The 14,655-nt window shown below is 37.8% G+C and overlaps 1 protein-coding gene across 4 annotated transcripts in view; it reads right to left on the bottom strand.

Moving 5' to 3' along the window:
• The window catches only part of FAM193A (family with sequence similarity 193 member A), an 83,707-nt gene that overhangs the window by 46,137 nt on the left and 22,915 nt on the right, over positions 1-14,655 (bottom strand). For 3 of the 4 annotated variants that reach the window (XM_075499625.1, XM_075499628.1, XM_075499629.1), the window contains exons 2-3: positions 4,891-4,956; positions 1,922-2,167 (exon numbers count right to left, since the gene is read on the bottom strand). In XM_075499625.1, the coding sequence (XP_075355740.1) occupies positions 1,922-2,167; positions 4,891-4,956 (312 nt within the window). The remainder of the gene's footprint in view (positions 1-1,921; positions 2,168-4,890; positions 4,957-14,655) is intronic. The other variant, XM_075499626.1, reaches the window with a different exon arrangement.

The raw sequence follows: 14,655 nt of genomic DNA, 5'->3' as shown, positions 1-14,655 counted from the left end.
GAACTAAGCTAAAGGAAGGCTTGCATCATCCATGATTAATCATAAACTAGTAATATCTCTTCAGTCGCTATTTGACAGAATGTTTGACTTTTGTAGTTTAACAATCCCTTCAAGCAAAAAGCATAAAATCTCCTTGTTTATAACAGCCAGACATACTACTTCACAGTAATGGATGTTAGAAAGCTGCTGTCATTGGGAACGGATGCTATCTCCTGTGTACAGTGCTGCTCAGTAGTAGCAGATGACACAAACCTCTCTCCCAAGGCTGCTGGTATTTTGGTCTCCAGTTTTTCTACCTTCTCTGTGGTCAAGCCCCAGTACATACCATGCTTCCCTCCTGCACCCTCCCCAAGTTGCCACCAGCTTTCTGTGGCACCAGGCAGAGACCTCTCCCACATTAGGAGCATGACTGAAGGGGGTTTTTTTGTGCTTCACCCCAGATCCTGGAGCAGGATGCAGACACAGGTCAAAACAAACCTGCATGCATTTGCTGCCAACAGCAAGAGCAGCTACTGGGGGTGCTGCTGAGGCAAACCAAGCCAGGTAATGAGAGCAACAGCAACCTGAACACAGGAGCATCTATAGCAAACCACTTATACCCTGGCTTGCAGTGACGGATAACAGATTTTTTTAGCTAATTTTGGGGGTTTTTTTTCCCCAATTTGACTAGCTACCTAATCCATTTAGTTGCTTTTTTAAGTCAAGCTTCCCAACTTGGAAAATCCTTTTGCTGTTTGCTTTTAAAAATTCCTCTTAAAATAAGAAAACAGTTGCCAAGTTAAAAAATACTGTAAATTTTTATCTTACCTGGAGTATATATAATTTAACAAAATGTTTAGGAAGCAAATCCTGCCTTCCTTGCACTTGTAGGACACTTATTTTCTTTACTAGTTCATTAAACAGAGCTTAAATATGTCAAAAATTTTGACTCAACTGAAAAATTTTGACTATGTTAACAGTGCTTTTAACATGAGTTTAACAACATATGCTATACAAAGACAATCTTTCTTCACACTGATTTGTTTACTGAAATAAAAATCTGTATGTGCCTATGGGCATGTGTACAGTCTGTTAGCTCTCTACAAGGAGATGTCAGCTGGAATCTATAATGCTTCCAATTACAAGAAGTGTGTGGCTTCCCAGATTAAGTTGTAAAGATTTGGTTCTGCAGTATAGCATCATAGTTTACTTCTAATGGGTTTTTGCTGGACCTGTCAATGAACTTTTTATATCTTTCTGCTACACTGAGCACAGCTTTTAAGTGATGTTGAATTCTCATTTGAAAATACATTTTAACATTTAATTTAGAAAATAATCACAACTTGAAATATTAGCACCACGTATTAAATCAGTGTTTGCAGTTCTACAACAAAGAATTAAAAATTGTTATACGTATACTATGCAAAGTTGTGCTTCTTTATTAAAAAATACAGGAAAGAAAAGACGACAAAGCTCAGACGTGCAGAAAGGGGGCAGTGCAAGCGCAGCAACTCAAGAACATTACTGAAAGAACAAGGAAAATTCAAATAGTTTACCTCACAAAGGGGGGAAAGTACGTATGAGCAGACAGAGAATAGAAAAAAAGTATAATGATTAAAGTTGCATTGGTAAGAGTAGAAGAAACAGAATTTAAAGTAGAGGGGGAAAGGACAAAGTATGAGATCCAATAAATGGAAAGGGCAAAAAACAAGCAAGAAACAAATCCAAGCCTTGCTCTACTCAAAAATCCAAAACTCAGAATCAGAACTCCTCATTTTTGGAATAACTCGACTGTTCAGTTTAGCTCATAGGAAAACCAACTCAAAATCTCCTGAAGTGCTTTCTAAGCATGTATAGTTTAAGTGGTCCAAAAGCACAAAGTAGCATTCAGCCCATAACAACATATCTTCGTAGTCTACTGAACTGAAGTACTTCAACTTACCACAAGAGATTGCTCTATTGTAGCATGCCTTTCCTCCTTTTCGACTGTTCGTCGACAGTCTGGACACACCCACAGTGGAAGATGCAGCATATTGTTTGCTTTTGGAGATGTGGAAAGTGCTGTTTTGCTAGAATTTTTTATTCCGCTCTCTGAAAGCGAAGAATCTTTTCGTTCACTTCTACAAAGAAGACAATGCTCGCCAGTTGTATATGGTGCCCTTTGGCCCAAGCCAAAGGTAAATGGTGTCTAGAAATAAATGTTTTGATAGATAACTGCTTATTCAGAGAATACATACTAGAAAAACTTATTCTGAGATTTTAAAAAAAAAAAAAAAATACATATTTTAACAGTCATTAAATGTCGCATATTTGGAGCGTCCCAAGATCAAACACAACAGTGTAAATATCCATGTAGCAAACAATTCTGATTATGAATACACTCCCATTTAAAAAAGTAACGTTTTCAGGGAGCATGGACTACAGGTTTCCCTTCTAAAATAATTCAGCCCAGATGCAATAATCTAGTAAGTAAAATAAAAAAGGGATAGTACAATTCCTTTTACTGTTGTCATTCTTAGAGATAAAAAGGAAAATAACTGCTCTTTGAAGTTCTGTGTCACCTCCTTTCCCAATGCTAACTGAAACAAAGACACTTTCAGCTAAGCTTGTTACAAATAAAAGCCTAACTCAGTTTTAACAAAACCAAACAGATCCAAAGTCAGCTATTGAATAAAGTAGACTTCGTAGCTTATGAGGACAGAGGCAGTTCAAAACTTACTTTCTCTTCCAAGATGCTACTGTGTATGAAATTATGGTTCAGCCATGAGATGCTGGTTATTCACCAAGACTGATACTCAAGAACATGTCAAACAGCACAAGCCAAACAGAACCCAACTTTACAAGACATAAGCGAAGTTAATAATGAATGGAACAAAACACCTTGTAATGGCAGAATCACAGATTTGTCTGATTATATTACAGCTACTAGCTCTGCCTTAATTAGCAAGACCTTCTAGGTAAGCCTCAAAATAGTTAAGTTCTTCCTCAACGGAAAGGCAAAATTTAAATAAGTCATTCAAGCATTCCTCTAGATACTGCTCCAACCTCAATATTAACAAAAATACTGCTTTAAAGATCCTGTAGGGCTGAACTGCACAAGCACAGGTGAAAAGTTCTTCAGGGCAAAGGACTAGTTGAAGCTATAACACAATTCACTAACTCTCTTCTTGCCTTCACAGCAACAACAAATCAATTCCTTATTGCTGACATCTGAAGAAAAACAACATGGCATTACGAACTCTGATTTTTGTGTTCTTTGCATTTATAAAACTGACAGACTCAGCAATATGGAAAGAAAAACTGAGAATTCTAGACATCAAAAAAAAGACACACTGAATTCATCTCCACAAGTATCTTCTTATCTTTCAGAAGTTCATAAGAAATTTAAGTTAATGGATTTAGTAAGAACAGCTAATCTCTTTACTCACTGATGCCACTTCAAGAATTCACACCTAAGCACTAAGGCGCAAAAAAGAACACAATTTCTCCAGGTGTCTACTGCAGGTTTTCCGAAAACACTCTCATGAGGGAAGACTCGCTCTGCCTTCTGAAAGTCTGAAATCATCCCCTTATTTGCTCTACAAGCATGAACAGATTTCTCAAGTTAGACATTCCTCTTGGTTGACCTGCGCTCAACTGCAGATCTTATTAATGCCTAAAAACCCTGCATGCAGGAGGCAATGGCTGCTGATCCCCTTAGCCCTGAAAGTTTCCTTGTTAAAATACATTTTTTTGAAGCCAGATTAAGTCTCTGTTGGAATGACTATGACATCTTTATAGCTATTGCAGGCAAATCCTTTTGAACATCATCTGCAGGACATCTTCCAACAAGTAGGAAAAGCAAAGGGCAAAAATGTAAAAGTTCAGAAGTTAAGACAACCTGACACTTACTCTTTTGCAAAGGTAAGGGTCATGGCAAACATATTCCCAGCCATGCTGCAAGGACTTCTAGAAGTTAAGACTTGTGTGTGTACTTTGCTTAAAGTTGCATCATGATCATTAACAAAGCAAAGGCAAAAACAGCAGGAGCAACCACCTTAATTCTGGCCACTTCACAGGCTCTGCAAAACCCTAACAATCTCCTAACTGGGCCCGTATTTACAACAGATATGAAGTTCAAATGAAAGCACTTGGTTCCTAGAGCATGATGCAAATCAACCGCTATGAATGAAAATTTCTAAGCAGTTTATTTCAAACAAAATTGACAGTTAGAACCTTGACAAAAATCTAGAACATAAGAAACTGAGATTCCTGTTATGGCTCTGTCATTCTAAAATGAAGCTATGAATTGTAGTTTCTTATTTATTTAAAAGATGATGAATGCAGTGACTGTTCATGTGATGATTTCAACAGCAGCAGTAAAGTCTTCCTGGACTAGATGAGCTTGGAATTAGGTCACATATACATTTGTATGTGTCTTCGGCGTAATCAGAGCAAAGTGTACATTTTGAGAAAAGCAAGATATTTTTCCACTAGTCAAGCTTCAAAAAAAATGTGTGATGCATCTCTGCAAGAAAACACCCTGTCTCACTTTCTCTCTGAAACATGTTCAGATATAACAATTATAAATGAAAGCTGGAAGTAGGACAAGCCAGAACAGAAATAACTGCATCTCTGCTATGTATTTAGACTTATTTCCGAGAATAACTTTACTACCATAAAACTGCATAGCTTTTTTTTCACATCTATGTCCAATTTCAAGCTTATAACAATAAAATTTTACTTTAGAAATAGTAGCTTTCACTGCTTTTTAAAGCTTGAATAGTGAAGTCATCAGAAACTGACTTCAGCTAGCCAAGTCCCAATCTCAAACAGAGATATAGATATTTTTGAAGAGTTTTCTCTAGTACATTTAATACTGTTTAATAAATAATTCTATCATATGCACCCACAAAATTTGGCTGCACATACCTGAGAAACACCTGTGAATTCTGATCCAACAGAACTGTCTGTAAACTGTGTACCATTTAGCGAAACCTGCAAAAAATTAACAGTACATTGGTTACAATAGTTGAGTCTAATGCTAAAAAGAGCATTAAAAAATTAAACAAACCCGTCTGAGGGTTGATAAAACAGCTTTTGAAACCTGAATGATTGTTTGAGTGCAGAGATGGAAAATCCCTTTTCTTTTGTAATAAAAGTTCTACAGATGCAAAATTTTACAATTTATGTATTTTAAACTTTTGCACTATAGCTGTTTTATTAGCAATGCAACTCTGAGATGAAAGAATTGATACAGGAAAAAAGAACAGTCATAAGCAAAACGCCATTTTTCTTTCTGTATTTGATTGTTTGCATTGAGCTTTTAAAATTCTATTGTGAATTGAGACAATTACCAAAGATTCTTGCCTTTTGAAAGTTGAATAGAATACTGCTCAGAAAAATATGCAGTGTTAACTGGGAAGACTTTTCCACAGCAAGCCTCCAAATGGCATTCAGCTATTCCACTGCAGAAGCCTTCCTCCTGCCCCAGGTTATAATTCATACAAAAACCTCTCTGAGATCTCTTCTATACCTTGTTTCTCCACAAGTGTTACAGACACTACACTAGATATCAATGAAGTGCCTTTCACAAGCCCAAAGTGTTTTCACATAGCATTATTTGAGGACACTACAACAAGAGTAAAGTTAAGACAGCATACAAATTCAAATCAGTGACAATGAAGAGCCCTAGATCACACAGAGTTGAAGAAAAGGCATTTGATTTAAAAAAAAATGGGAGAGGGGAAATAAAGTTAATTATTTTATTCTTTATTTTCCTTCTTCTTGAGTACTGGTTTATCTCTTGAATTTCAGATATAATTTAGCTCAAGCCTCAGTTCCACCTTTCACATGTTTTTGCTAACCTCTTCTTGCTCTCCAGTTTTCCACCTACTATTGCCTGATATTAATATTTCTAAGACTACTAAGGACCACAATAAAAACCAGCCTGTTTAACATAGGAACCCCCACATCCTGTGCATTGGATTTACAGAGTTCAGAAAGTATTTTTACCCTGCTACCAAACTAGAAACTCAGACTGGAGCCTCCTGCAGTACAAAGGAGCATCCTTCAGCTTTACACATCCACAGGATTACTGACTGCTCGGTTTACAGAGCCAGTGAGATTATTGCAAAGCCATTGTCTTCAGCCGGATTTTTCAAAGGCAAAGTAGAGGATAAAACACAATCTTCAAATCATTGCCAGGGAAGATACAAATAAGAAACCACACAACTTCACTTACATACCCTATGCTAACTTTCAAGAAGAAACCCTCATATGCAAGTCAAGCATCTCGGATCTAAAATCATAGGAGCAAAAATGCTGATGGGGAACAAGTTCCCTATTTTTATTCAGCCACTTACCAAAAAGTGGAAAAAAGAAAAGGTCTTTGAATTAAAGAAAGTCATCTTCACCAAGAAAAGAAATCCTCCAGTACTGGAGGTCTACTGGTTACTGGCACACATACGCATTCAAGAACAAAGAAACCAGTAAGAAAGTTTAGCATGAAATTGGTACCTGCAGCTCAAAAAAAAATTTTTTTGAGAAAATTCAAAAAAGACAAGTTCATCCAAAAACATTACCTATTCATTAAGGGAGTACATTTACCTTCTTTACATTCAAGACAGTGATAACAAGAAATGCATGAGCCATCACATTTAAACATGCAGATGTTGAGTGACAAAGCTGAAGGCAGTCAGAAATGTTACAAAAGCAAAGACAAAAACAGTGGGAGGTTTCTGTTATCCACTAAATGTCACAGGATGCCAAGACAAAATACTGAACATCAGGAGTGACTCCTTCATGGAATGACTTGTTGATCAAGAAAAGGCATCTCCTGATCCTAAGCACTGTGCAGAATTTGGTTCAAAATATTAGTGCAAACCCCCCAGAATTCATCAGTGACCTAAATACCTGCAGGAGGAACCAACACCTAGGAATTTAAAGAAAGGAATTATCGACAAATAGGAGGAAACTTAAAGAGAATCATCAAAAAGTAAATGTCTTTAGGCAATGAGATTTAAGACATTTTATGCGAGGCTTACAGCAAATATAAAAATCACAAAAAGGACTTAAGTGGGGGTGAATAATGACATGACAGGCAAGGGAAGGAGATGGCTAAATAGCATATTAGAGAAAACATCAGAAGAATCTTGTAGAAGTTGTCCAAAGGGGACTCAAACAATAGCAAGCTAAAAACAGAGAGAAAAAAAAAACACAATGAGACAGTCTTACAAATAATTTAAGGAAGTGAGGGAAAAAACCTGTAAAAACTACAACTAAATCTTTTTTCAAGGCACATGAGGAGCAAGGAGGAGTAGGTAGCCTGTCAGGGTCTGTAAGGCTAAAAGTAAGTAAACAAATAGATGCATTAAAAAATGCTCAAACAAGCTAAGGTCATGCACAAACACCAGATTTATTTTTCGCATCTTCATGTTCACTACGGAGGAGTTTAAAGATATTCTCCCAGTGAAAGGCTTCTTCATGGAAGATGTGTTAGAGGATCTGTTTCAAAGCAAAGTACTGGTAGGAAAAAAGTATGGAGCAAATGGTCAACTCAAAAATTAGCAAACTGCCAAGAGCAGATGACATTCAACCAAGAGTCCTAAAGAAGCTCAAGGATGTTAGAGTTGCACAAATAATTTCAGTATGTTAATCCTTGCTTTATACTTCACCAGTCCTAGAGTAGCAGAAGATGATTTTTTAAAAAAATACTTATTTATTAAGCTTTAAAGGAGATATAGGAAACAGCAGTTATCCAAAGTCTGTAGCAAGAAAGTGCCCGAGATGACAAAGTTAACTAATAGCACTAAATTCTTCATGTTACTAAAGAGATGGGAGAATGGCAGAAGGACCTTACAAGATCTAGTTACTGGACCATATGTTGACAGATATAGTTCTGTGTGCAGAGATTTAGAGTTGAAGTGACAAGCTAGACAGCTGTCACTTCTGGACAACCCTACCTTTTTTTTTTTTTAATTAAAAGAAAACTTATTTTTACAGTCCTGAGGATCCTTTTTAATGATTTTAAAGTTTTATGCTTTAAAAACCTATTTTGTGAAGATAAGTGCCAGAAGGAAGGCTGACATGGAGCAGGAACATGGGAATCTCTGCATGCACTCTTCACCATAATGGAAAGGGGTGGGGAGGATATCTTTCTGTTCTTTCTATAAATGTTATTTTACAATGGAAAAGAAGTTACCTTTTTTTTGCAAGCTGCTGTCACATTAATTCACCCTCTCCAAAATGTTAATTTTCTGGAGAATAAGGCATACACCATCTTGGCACAGTGTAATTTGTACCAGAAGGTATGAAGAAAGTGAGAATCACAGCTTAAACAATACTCCTTGATTTCACCTGAATGACCTTGAAGAACCAGTTAGGCAATTAGAACATAAGCACTCGAAGACTGCCATAATTTGCTCTAATAGCCTGTCACAATCAAAATCAGACCTTCAGTGGGCTGAGTGACATATTACTAGACAACACACCCCCATCTTTCTTGCAGTGGAAGCCTGGTGAAGTCACACAAACATCATGAAAGTGAGAGTGATGCAACATCTGATGAGAGCTCAGGAAAAGAAAAGCACAGGAAGAAAATGTAGATTTGACTCATCATCACTGAACCCTAAACAGTTCAACAGAGAGGTGATGCCAGGATTTAATAAAATTTCTCCTGGGGGAAAACAGCTAGAAAATATTGCCCTGATTTTCTCACACACATTAGGAAAGATATAGACTAGAAAAAAAAAAGATGTTACTGAGAGACAATTAAGGCTACACTTTATTCTGCAAGTCCTAATATAATAAAGGTATTCCATACCACTTGAATTAATTCCCTTATTTTTATAGAAGGATGTGAAAAATTAAGTTTGTTGAAACATCTGAAACAACACATTTTCTTTAAGTGTCTGAGTAACACTAAAGAAACCTACTGTGCTTAACCCTGGCTACCCCCCCCAAAAACCATCAAGATGTCTTGTCTATGCCACTTGCTCTCCTGCCTACACTTTTTGTACCAAAATCCATTTGCTACAGCTGTTCTGTGCTAAGCCTTCTCTCAGGCACTTCCAGACAGCGAGCACACTACGACGTTGCTCTGCAGCTTCACATAGCAGCTCTGCCCCGCTTCCCACCGCTGTCGCCCAACACCATTTGGGAGACAGCAGTCTCAAGTCGCACTCACTGGTGAAGACCTCCCTCCCCGCAGCCTGAGTGAAGCTCTGACTTGGGTGCTCTCCAGTCGCAGGCTGAGCTGTTCCTCTCCTCTCCCAGGCACGGCTAAATCAGTCACAGAACTGCTGCTGGCAGATGAGTGACGCTTACAAAATCTTAAGTGATTTTCAGATATGAAGAAAAGATTTCTTTATGCCTTCAGTTCAAGAGATAGGAAACTATCAAGAGATAGGAAACTATCAGTAAGCGAAAATTTAGGATCCTTCCTCCCTAAACCCACCTGATTTAAGGATAAGCCGTTGTGGAAGTCAAATGCATGGATGAGGGGAAAGAATGATGATAAATGCATGAGAGAGAGGTTCAACAGCAGGTAACACACAAAATCTGATACAGAACATCTCTGGACCGCTAAGACCCATAAAGGCACACAGGAGGAGGATTATTCTACACACACACCATAGTTCTCTTCTCCATTCATCTAGTACCAAGCACCGTCAGACATGACAGCATGCTGGCCAGACCTCTAGCATGGCAAGGTTTAGAGGTTTGTTTGCTTTAAACACTGCTCCTGAACATTATCAGTAGTGATCGTAGTCTCTGCAGTAACAATAGCCTCCGCAGAAGGTATATTACAGCACTGCAGAGATATTACGATGTAAAAACCAGCCGTAAACTACCACCACTCACCCCTTCCTTAATCCTTCTTTAAGTCCACATTATACCTAGTTAACATCTGGTACAGCCCAGTTTTTCAGAGGAAGAGCAAACTGAAACAGACCTACTTGGCAGTGTCATCACTCTTGCCTATGTGATTTCATGTATTTCAACATTCTGATTATTTTTCATCTGCTGTACTTTAAGAAATCCATGAACATTTTTTAAGGCATTGGAAGTACCCATCCAAGAGTCTAAGCAAAGTACTGTCTGGTTTCTCACAGAAAAGGTTGCCTTTGCTACACCCTGGACAGACCAGTTCCATGCACCACATGAAAGTGAGAACAAACTCACCCACCAAAACAGTGTAAGCCCTGCAAGATATCAAACTACTGCAAAAACAAAGCAAAACAAAGCATATGCCTAATAAAAGCAGAACATTACCTGCACTACAAAAACCAGTGCATTCCATCATTTTTTCATGAAAGTAGTTGTTATTAAGGGTGGTCTAATGATGAAAGAAACGGTCCAGGAAGGTCTTGGAATCAGATGAATGATCACCCAGAACTATATTCAGGAATCCTCTTGGAAAGGATGACCACATTACTACTGCAGCTACAGGAATATTTATGGTCGATATCGACATGGGCGAGAAATGTAGAAGTGTCCTCTGTCACAGTGTGCCTGGGCCTGCTGCACTCAGCAAGAGGTGGCTGGGCTTGCCCAAGGTAACTAATGGTCCCTGTCCATGGTCATGAAAGTCTGACACCAAAGTGGCAGGTGAACAGGAAATTTTTCTAATAGAAGGTAAGACAGAAGTCTAAAGACTTCTTATTTTTCATTGTTAAATAACCCCCCAAAGTACTAGAGGTTTTGCAGTAAGAGGACAGGCCCTTTTAAAAAAGCATACTAAAATCGCATCTTAAAAAAGATTCAATATAAGAGTTTTCTTCCTAGCAGTCCCTGGAGTATGGAGAATACAAGATTAACATGCCCAACAACAGGCAGGAAAATAATAAGCAACATGCAACACACTTCCAGGTTCACTGTACAGCAATGCTCAAGAACTCAAACAGCTATCAGAGTTTATTATTATTGTTTTAGAGAAAAAAAAATTCTTTTGACATCAGTTATACAAAATGTAATTCCAAAGAGCTTTTAATCAGTAGCTTGGAAATTGGTAAATGTTTGACTGGCAACAGTGAAAAGTTTGGAGGTTCCTACTTCCAAACATAGTCATGGTTTACTGTGATGTAGTGACACTGAACAGAATGCAGTTATACTTACACGCTTGCCAGGGAGTCTCAGTATTATAGGAGAGACACTGACAGAAAAAGTGATTATTGATTAGCTGCAAACATCACCAACAGGGAAAGCTGTGAAGGTTTCCTACACAAAAAGATCCCTGTTTTTACTAAGGATGCCAAAGTACCAAATAGAAACCAGAGAAGGCAAAGACAAGGTAATAATAATTAAAATTCAAATATCCATATTAAGGCAGCCAACACTTGATCTGGCCAATTGATTAATTTTGCAGACTATTTATCCATTTTAGCAAGCATGCTATTTTGGGCATTAATACTCACAAAGTCCTAAGTTATCCCTTCCCAGCCTAGCCTGCGTTATTCTAGTGTAGTCCACATTCTTGAGATAGGAAAACTTTTCAATGAAGAAAAACATATTCATAAACAAGTCAGTGATGCAAGAAGTCAGTCCCTTGGTACTGCTTTAAAAAGCTACTGGACTACATGCAATTTCAGAGAACCTTTACATCTTTACGTCAATTAACAGGGATACAGAAAAGCGAAGGCTGCAGAAGAACAAGCATTCCAAGGAGTGTCACAAGGCTTTTGTGACTCTCTTGATATCCAAAATCTGAATATTACTCTCAAATACAGATAAACTACCTTTCAGATCTGAAATAATTAAGTAGCAGGAGAAAGAGAAGTTGCCAGAAGTTGAAGAACAGCCAAGAGTAAAGCATTAGTGAGAAACCTGGCAGAGGCTCAGGATGGCAGAAAGCACTGCACATCAATACAGCTAACGTGTTGACTCAACCCTTACTTTACGCTGGTATCTAATACACAGCACATTTATGTTCAATAGCTATCATACTTAACAGAAATCATTAACATCATACCAGAGAGCTCAGTCAAATATATTACTTTACCATACCATTCTGAAGTAGAAATAAGCCAAAATCCCACTCGACAGCCAAGGAGCTAAGAACGATGTGACTGCACGCCCCACTCCTGGCCAAAGAGGACATTTGGGGAAGAAGATTTGCTGCAGAACACCATGTTGGCTGTGAGATATATCAATTAACTATGATAACCAACAGCGTGTAACTAAACCTGATTTATGTACGATCTTGTGTATATACAATTAGATAGGGCAGGTTGGAAATCTTATGACTGTAAAGCACACTAGCCCATCGTGTCATGCTCCCTCCATCATGCTTAGCCAGCGGGAATCATGTACTCAAGGGCTAACCACAGGAAATAACCTATGAAGGGGGAAGGCGGAACAGAGACAATGCTGGCACCAGGAAAAGATGATTCATCGAACTTGAGATTTCACACTCGTTTTGTTTGTAAAGACAAGCAAAAGAGGAAAATACCGAGCAGATAGCACCAGTGTTGCGCTGAATTGCAAACCCAAATTCTTGTTCAAGGAGCTAACAAGCCTGTTGTCCAGTAGGTCACTCAGCCCTCCAAAAGGTGAAGTATGATATTATGTCATATTAGGAACAACATGTTAAGATAAATCTATTAAAAGTTTTTAAGACGTATTTGGCAATAGACAGTCATCACATTAATCCAAAATTAGGTACTCCCTATCCAAGCATCTCCACAGAAAATACTTCCAAGCAAAATAGTTTCTATCCCTTTTGACTTGTGCTACTGCTAAAATACAGTTTGTGAGATCCCAGGTAAACTTCTTTTTAGCCAATATAACAAATAATTTTCTTGTTTGTAATTTCCTGGGAAATGCTCATTATTCATACACAATCAACATTATGAGACTTCAACAATTTTAGTGACACTTCCATTGCAATTTTAATCTGTTTAATGTAATAACATCGACTTCCAGCATTTTCTTTATTAAGTAAAATCACACCATTACAGAATCTGACTAACCTGCAAGACAGGTTCTCTGAAGGCTTCCCTTCTTCAAAAAGTCATATTATTAAAACTTATCACTTGGATTTAAGTAAACATAACACTGTATTTCCATAGCTTAGTAAAAGCTATTCCTAAAACAAATTGTTGATGTCAAACAAGCTGACTGTGGGGAAGCTTAATGTAGAAAGCTCAATCTACCTTGCATATAGATAACAAAGCAAGTTTACCATGGATGACTCAAAACCCCAACAAAATTATTCCTCTTCCCACACCCCCAAGATCCCAAACCCGATTTGTTTCTTTTTCAGCCATGAAATCCCTTAGGACCTTTGATACTAAGTCAAAACATCAAAGGAATTTTCAACATAAACTGAAATTATTTCAAAGGAAATACTTTTTCCAGTTGAAGCCTTCATCATTACAGATGTTCAATCTAGGGAGAGGAATTATAAAAAGTATAATTAGTAGGCATATACTGGACTTGTTCAAAAAGACCAATACCTTCTGGTTTAGCAAAAGTTATGAGTTAAGGGGGGGGGGGGGGGGGGGGCGGGGAAGGCTGTCCCCGTCTCACCCATTTTGGGAGATATCCTAAAACAGGACAAAGATGACAAGTCTCTACTACCTCCTGCTAAAACTCAAGTCTAAGTTACTTGGTCAACAAGACCTTGTGCCAAAGAATTTTTATAAGATGTAACTATTTACAAGGTCATCACAAGGGCCAGGGGGAGGGGGTAAGTCACCTGTACACAGCCCTGTTTTTCAACACAGGGCATAATATTAGTAGTTGGAGAAAGTTAAAGGCATTTTTACCCCCATGGTTTGGAAAAGTGCTGGTCATGCACTGCTGGATCAAATACATAGATAACTTTAAAACGTCACTGCAAAAAGTATATGTAATCAAGATTTTGTTTTGTTTTCAGTATGACCAGACACACACAAAAGCCTCAAAAATAGAGCAGGGAGGAAGGAAATCAGACAGCACTGAACAATGCACAATAGGAACAAAACCAGTCGTCTTTCTACTTCTAGTTCTTAAAGGACTCAGGTCCTCTGAAAATAGGTAAAAGCAACACTTCTGGTGGATTTACACAGAACTGATTATTTACCTGTTGCAGCTTTTTTTTCTTTGGGTCCTCAGAGCCAAGATATAACAATTCTACTATAGCACAGTAACCAGAATAGACTAAAATCTAAACAGCTACTTAAATTCACAAACCCATCAAACCCCGATTGACAAAAAGCTATACTCAAACACAGCCATCTTAAATGAAATGAGTTATACTGCAAATAAAGGTGCCCAAAACTATCCTGGGAAAGATTTTTTTTCAGTAGTACTTCAAAAAGACAACTTTGAAGTAGTACTTTCAAAAGAACGTAGATATTGTTATTCTGTAATGAGTTTTAAGGGAGCAACATCTATATTCTGTGCCCTTCCTCCCCTGCATTCTTCAATAGCGCACTCAATTTTTCTTTTAGCTGAATCAATCTAAAATACATCCTTCAGGAAATGAGCACCTGTTAGGAAGTAAGGAGTTCACAGGTTATAGTGCCACAGTATGAAAATGTTAGCACACACTATGAAAGAAGCTATGATCTCTACAGGAACTAGGAAGCATTCATAAATCCAAATTAAAAAGATGAAACTCTGATCTGTATCCCATTATAAGACAGAATGATCTACAATCCCTTAACTTTTAAACTGGAAGGTAAAGCAAGGCTATACTCAAAGATGATGTTT

The sequence above is a fragment of the Mycteria americana genome, chromosome 4 (genome assembly GCF_035582795.1).
Source record: "Mycteria americana isolate JAX WOST 10 ecotype Jacksonville Zoo and Gardens chromosome 4, USCA_MyAme_1.0, whole genome shotgun sequence".
Taxonomy (NCBI): domain Eukaryota; kingdom Metazoa; phylum Chordata; class Aves; order Ciconiiformes; family Ciconiidae; genus Mycteria; species Mycteria americana.
The sequence above is the reverse complement of the archived record's forward strand: the minus strand, read 5'-3'. Positions and strand labels throughout refer to the sequence as shown.